Below are 6556 nucleotides of genomic sequence, written 5' to 3' on the forward strand. Positions count from 1 at the left end.
CTGAGAATGGCATAGGCTTTTGGGACCTCCAAGCCTGCTCCCAGTACCATACCTCCCCAGCAAGGCACATGCTCAGTTCTAAGTGGGACATCTACACCACACCTCATCCAGGAAGAGAGAGCAGAGTGTGAGAGTCATGGATGTGAGGTTCTGATGACTCCAAGGGAACACAGCAGGGCGCTTGCAAACAAAGATGAAGTCACAGCAGTAGTGGCGACATTCAGGCCTGAGACACAATCTCAGCACGGAGAGGAGGTGGGTACGAGGTCCCACCCGGAGCTGAGGAACTATCGGCATCTCATAATTGCTGGGACAGGGAGCCCGTTTTCTTTAACAATAGGTCTACCACAGTCCAGGACAGGCTCCACACTCGAGAGTGTTGGGGAAACACAAGTTGGACGCAATGGGGGTGGGGAGAGAGAGAACAAAATTGTGTGTGGAGAGAGAGATAGGGGTGGATCTGGGAGGGGATGGGCAGGGAACGAATGTGATCAAATATATGAGATTCCCAAATAATTAAAGAAAAATGTTATTTTATAAATTACATTTGAGCCAGTTAGTGGTGCCCCAAACCTTTAATCCTCAGGAGGCAGAGGCAGGTGGAGCTCTGAGTTCAAGTCCAGCCTGGTCTACAGAGTGAGTTCCAGGACAGCCGGGGCTATAGAGAAATCTTGCCTCACAAAACCAAACCAAGCCAAACCAAAACCAAACAGAAGAAACTGCATTTGATTTTTTCGTGTGCATGCATACATGCTTTCTTGCCCTTCATCATCTGGGGCCTGTGGAGGGGATTGAACTCAGGACATCAGGCTGGGCTGCAAACCCCTTTACCCACTGAGCCATCTTTCAAGTCTTGTTTGTTCTCTTTTAACTCTTTTTTAACTCTTTATACTATGTCATTGTCCTAGTTAGAGTTTCTGTTGCTGTGAGGAAACAGCACGACCAAAGCGACGTGCTAAAGAAAGGATTGGTTGGTTCACGCTTCCACATCGTAGTTCATCGCTGAGTACAGTCAGGGCAGAAGCTCAAACAGGGCAGGAACCTGGAGGCAGGAGCTGCTACCGAAGCCATGGAGGGGAGCTGCTGGCTGGCTTGCTCTCCATGGCTTGCTTAAGTTGTTTTCTTATAGAACTTGGAATTGTTGGGGGAATGTTTGTTTACACTGTGCGATGATGTGTTGCTGTAATTGGTTTAATAAAGAGCTGACTAGCCAGTAGCTAGGCAGGAAAGACTAGGCAGGACTTTAGGGGGAGGGGGGAAAAGAGGAATCTAGGTGCACAAGGGAGATACCAGCAAGACACAGAGAGAATCAGACATACAGAATGGAAGAAAGGTAAAAAGTCACATGGTTGTCGTGGTCCGGTGGCAGCCTGGACCCTAAATTATTTCTCTGGGCCAACATAAACTATGTCTCTGGACCGGCGTGGAGGCGCGGGAATAAAGACAACTCACATGGCTTTATCAGGAGGGAGATTCTCAGTGATCCCTCATGGAATCCTGAGTTCACATCCTGAAAAAAATTCCTCTCATTTATTCTCCAAACAGCTTTTTTACCAAAAACATAAACTGAGGGGTAAATTCATTAGCATTCTGTTTCCTAGGTAACCAGGTGAATGGCTTTTAGTCACGTCCACACCTGCCTGTGTTTCCTCTGTCATGTCTTCCTGGTCAGTATGCTAGCTCAGTCACGTAGGCTGGAATTAGCACCTCTATTCAGGCATTCTCCAAATTACAAAGAAAGGAGCAAAACACTATTCCGACCTTTGTTAGGGTAGTGACAGCCTGTCTGGAAGGTATGTGACTGCTTCAGGCACTAACTATGGCCTGAGAGCCTGGTTGTCACACCGTGTAGAAATATGGGCCTACACATGGTAGGACATAGATGAATAGAAACAGGTTAATTTGAGTTATAAGATTTAGTTGGGAACAAGCCTAAGCTAAATGTCTTTCAGAATTAATAATAAGTCTTCATGTCATTACTGGGGATTTGGTTATCCATGGAAAATCAGACGAGAAAGCTTACTACATAGAACTCTCTGCCCAGGTGTGGCCCCACCCACAATGGGCTGGGCCCGCCCACATCAATCAATCACTAAGAAAATACTCTACTGGCTTGCCTACAGCCTGATCTTTAGGAGGCATTATCTTGAGATTCCCTCCTCTTCAATGACTCTAGCCTGTGTCAAGCTGACATAAAACCAGCCAGAACTGCCATGGACACGTTCACTCGTTCAATCATCTGTTTGTTTCCTGACTTATTTGTTCAAACAAAGTCTGAAAATCACTGGTCTGGTAATGTCACTCAATGTCCTGGGTAGGCCTAAAATGTGTGATCCTCCTGCCTCAGCCATCGGAGTGCTGAGATGCCAGGCAAGCCCCAGCATGCCTAGCTTGAACACAGGACGACAAGACCTTTCTGGGTGGCTGAATAACACGCCATTCTGCAGTTGCGCAAAGGATTCAACCTTTCCTGTGAGAGGCTCTTCCTGCAGTGCGAGCTCGCCCACCCGGAGCCTGCGTGCTGAGAGGACTGTCTGCGGCACCCCAGGCCATGCACCCGTGTGCAGCAGTGAGTCAGCAGGCTCAACTAACGTGACCATCTGGAATCCAAAGGGCTCAGCTTCCGGGGTCAAAGGAACACATTCCAACAATTTGCTTTAAGCATTTGAATTGGCTTCAGTTTGGAATTCTAGAACCAGAAATATTTCGTTGTATAAAACAGATGGGGTATTCCCACGGGTTGAGTACGGTGGGTTTATAGGTAGAGGGGGATGGGGAAGGCAGTTGGGGGAGGTTCACTTCAAGTTACTGTTAATAGCTTGCACTTAAGACTGGCCCCTGAAGCCCCTGTGTTGAAGGCTTGCTCTCTAACTGTTGGGTTATGAGCAGACCGCATCTCAAGGGTCATGGACCACGAGGAGGCTAAGGGATCACGTGAAGGTGGACTGAAGCCTCTGAGTGCGTGAGCGAGATCAGCCTTCCCTCCCCTAAGCTGACTTGCTCAAGGCGTTCAGTCACGGTGGCGAAGGGATGTGGATGTGGACACATGCGCCAGAACGGCTGAAGTTAACAAGTGTGGACGGCAGGAAGTGCCGGTGAGGACCCGAGTGATGGGACTCACTGGAGGGGAACGGAAGTCAGACAATGCTGCCAGGGTGCTCGGCGAGGTCTGCACAGTTCCATTTCTGTTGCTCTGACAAAAGGACAGCTCAGAGGAGAAAGGGCTCATTTTAGTCCACAGTTGTTCATCATGAGGACATTCAGCAGGAACACGCAGCTGGTCACCTCAGAGAGAAATGAATGCATGCATGCTCTCTTGCTGACTTGCTCAGTTTCTTCATTCCCATATACTGGTAAGGACCCCTTTACCTAGGGAATGGTGCTGCCCACAGTGGGCTGGGTCTTCCCACAATGGTTAACTCACAGACATGCACACAAGTCAACCCAATGCAGGCAATCCATCATTGAGACTCTCTTTCCTTATGTTTCTAGGTTGTGTAAAGTTGGGTAACCTCTGCTTTCACAAGTGGGATACACATGTGCACGTGCACACATGCATGCACACACACATTCTTGTTGGTTATAAAAGAGTTAGGGGAGACATCACTGTCCAGGACCCAAAGGCAACACTCTCCCAGGATGCCCCTACAGCATCTAAGGATGATCCAGGGCCCCACGGGCCACCCAGCACGCAGTATCCCCCTCCTGCCTGACCCCTGATTCTGGCCATCTTCTGTTCAGGCACCTGCTGATGCTTGAAGCGTCTCCCACTTGTCCATCCTTACGGTCTTTGTCCCTCTGCCCTGACACGGATTCAAGGGCTTCTGGAGGCACTGTTGGTCACCACGCCTCTTCCTTCTCCCTGCCCGTGCCCTCCTCTGTCTCCCACTATTGTTTAGCTGCATCCCAGCCTGGCAGTCTCTTCTCACAGATGCCCCTGTTCTCAGTCAGGTCAGCACAGCTCACCAGCTTGATACCCATGGCTACATCCACCCTGTTCCTCTGTGGCGATCCCGGGCCAGGGCTTGGCTGTTTGCTCTTTGTTGTCAACCTCCCGGACTGGCTCACACTCTCATTCCCCATCCCCCAGAAGCCAGCACCCCTACCCTCCAAACGCCAGAAGAAGCCAGCAACACCTACTGCATGAATGAACCAGCATCATGAGACGCACATGTGACTTTAATGATTTCTGATTAGTGACAGTGATGGACTGAGCTGCTGCAGTGGGCATCAGAAATCCCGCAGGACCTCACAGAACATGCTTGTACCTGCAATGGGAGCCTTGGGGGCTCAGCTCTGGAGCGAGTGCTGCCTGAAATCTAGTAAAAATTTAAAGCTCATAGAGTGGAAACTGGGGAAGATCTGGTGGCGGGCTGCTGGAAGGGGTTAAGGAGGGGACACATGGTGGTCTCCATCGACCACCTACTCCAAGTCAGTGGCATTAGTCAGGTAGAAGGGGCGAATGACCACACGGAAGCTGCTGAAGGCCCCTGAGGTGCAGGGAAAGAGGGAGGAGATCTTGGAACTATTGGTGTCCAGGGCACTGGGGATAGGGGCCTTGGAGCCTTCAAAGTTGGTGACATCCACCACACTGTACCCTCCACACAGCATCAGCACCTTGTTTTCGTAGTCAATGCTAGAATCGGAGTAGGCGGACTTGGTGAGGCCCATCACAGGGAGCTCGTCAGGGGTGCAAGAGAAGCCATAGTTCCAGCAGCTCTGGACAGTGGGGAGGTAGTAGGCTGACCAGGAGACCAGCCTGTCCCTGAAAAGAAAGCTGGGGTGCTGTGGGGTCTGGAAGGACTGGTAGGAGCTGTACTGGCCTCTTGAGCCATAACCGTATGAGTAGTATTGACGGTAGTTATACATTTGGACGTCCCGTGACCTTGAGGACCGGGCTGTCACGAAGGCACTCCAGGTTGAGGAGGTATAAAGCCGGGGCTTGTAGATGTCCTCGGTGAGGTTGAAGCCTCTGTACCTGATCAGCACTGAGAAAGGCACGGTGTGGAACTCCAGGGCCTGCATGATCTTCCTTTGGAACAGCGCCTGGTGACCCTGGTACAAGGACAGGTTGAACTGCAGCTCAAACAGCTCCTGGGGCAGCATCATAGGGAATCGGACCTTCTCCACCAGGCGCTCTACGTCCTCGTGGGAGATGCCACTTTCTCTGCTCCACTGATCCACTGCCTTCAGCAAGTCCAGCTCGCTAGACACGGCCAGCTCACTGTTGGAGAGGAGAGCCTGGAGCAAGGCGGTGGGAACGGTCAGCCAGGCCTCAGCCTGCGTCAGAGGCTCAAAGTTCCAGGCCAGGAACTGTACGCACAGTTCTTCCAGCACAGAGTCCCGGGTGGCCTGTGCATAGGCATAGAGGTCCAGGGGCGTGTGGAAACTGGGGTCCTGGGGGAGGAGGGTGGCGAAGAGCCGTCCGCAGTAGTCTCGAAGCTGTGTGGCCTCATAAGCTGAGGCTAGCTTGTGCAAGCACTTGACAGAGGACATGGTGACCTCGATTCTTCGGGTGTAAAAGTACCTGGGAGTGGGAGGTAAGTTAGGAGTCTGAAGCCTGCCCCGACGGACAGCAGCTGTGTTTGGCCTGCTCTCCCACACAGCTACCTGTTACAGCTTCCCCGCTGACCTTACTCCAGGGTGCTCCCACTGGGGGGCTCTGTCCTCCGCAATCTCACACTGACAGCAACTTTAGGGTGTCAGGCCACGGGGTGGATGATTGTTGGCACGCACGCTCACAGCCACTTCCTTCCTCATCTGTGAACGCCCTCCCCTGGGGGGCTTCCACCTGCATCCCCTGCTCTCTCTGATGTCACAGGGAGCCTTGGTCAGTAAGGTCCCTGCTGGGTTCCTGTGGGTACCTCTCTCCCCCCAAGCATCTGCTCCCTGTCAGGTGACAATGGCTCCTTGGTCACCTTTTATCTGCTTCCCTGGGACTCTGAGCCATGCAAGGGTCTGAGTCCACCATGCCCAGAGTGACATCCTCCCCTTTGTACACACGTGTTCAAGTAGAGCTGAGGGTCCCTGCCGTTGTCTTCACAGCACCCCAGAGGTTGTGAGGGCCACTTTTTCCTCTGGACTGACCCCTCACACACAGCCTGAGATAGACCCTTCGTAAAATCATCTCATAAGGAGAACATGGGACAGAAGGGTGCTGCCACCACTCCCCCCCCTGCTTTTGAAGGAAGGAGGACCAGGAAAAAGGATTCACACCAGTTTCTAATTCTCGTCCCACACCAGAGTGGTTCCTCGGGCTGCTGGCAGCTCTAAGTGCTACGGGAGGCTGAGATGTGCCCGGATTCTTGTGAGTGTCTGTCTTCATGCCTCCCCCATGCCCACATGGCCCAGTCTTAGGTTCCGGAAATCAGAGTAGGTCTCCCGGCCCTGCCCATCCTTTTCAAAAAAAAAAAAAAATCACATATCCAGAGAGGGGAAAGGCCCAGTGCTAGCAGCAAGAAGTGGCTTGAGGGACTGCAGGAGCCGCCTAGGGGACTCCTGTGTCTCCTGCGACTGAGCCCAGGTGTGTGTGTGTGTGTGTGTGTGTGTGTGTGTG

The 6556-nt window shown here is 52.1% G+C and overlaps 1 protein-coding gene across 1 annotated transcript in view; it reads right to left on the reverse strand.

Annotated features, from left to right (window-relative positions):
* Positions 1 to 4170: 4170 nt before the first annotated feature.
* The window catches only part of Lgals3bp (galectin 3 binding protein), an 11323-nt gene continuing 8937 nt past the window's right edge, over positions 4171 to 6556 (reverse strand). Inside the window, exon 6 of the mRNA XM_005350814.3 lies at positions 4171 to 5527. Coding sequence (XP_005350871.1) covers positions 4423 to 5527 — 1105 coding nt within the window. The 3' untranslated portion in view covers positions 4171 to 4422. The remainder of the gene's footprint in view (positions 5528 to 6556) is intronic.

This window comes from Microtus ochrogaster, chromosome 7 (genome assembly GCF_000317375.1).
Source record: "Microtus ochrogaster isolate Prairie Vole_2 chromosome 7, MicOch1.0, whole genome shotgun sequence".
In the NCBI taxonomy this organism is placed as follows: Eukaryota; Metazoa; Chordata; class Mammalia; order Rodentia; family Cricetidae; genus Microtus; species Microtus ochrogaster.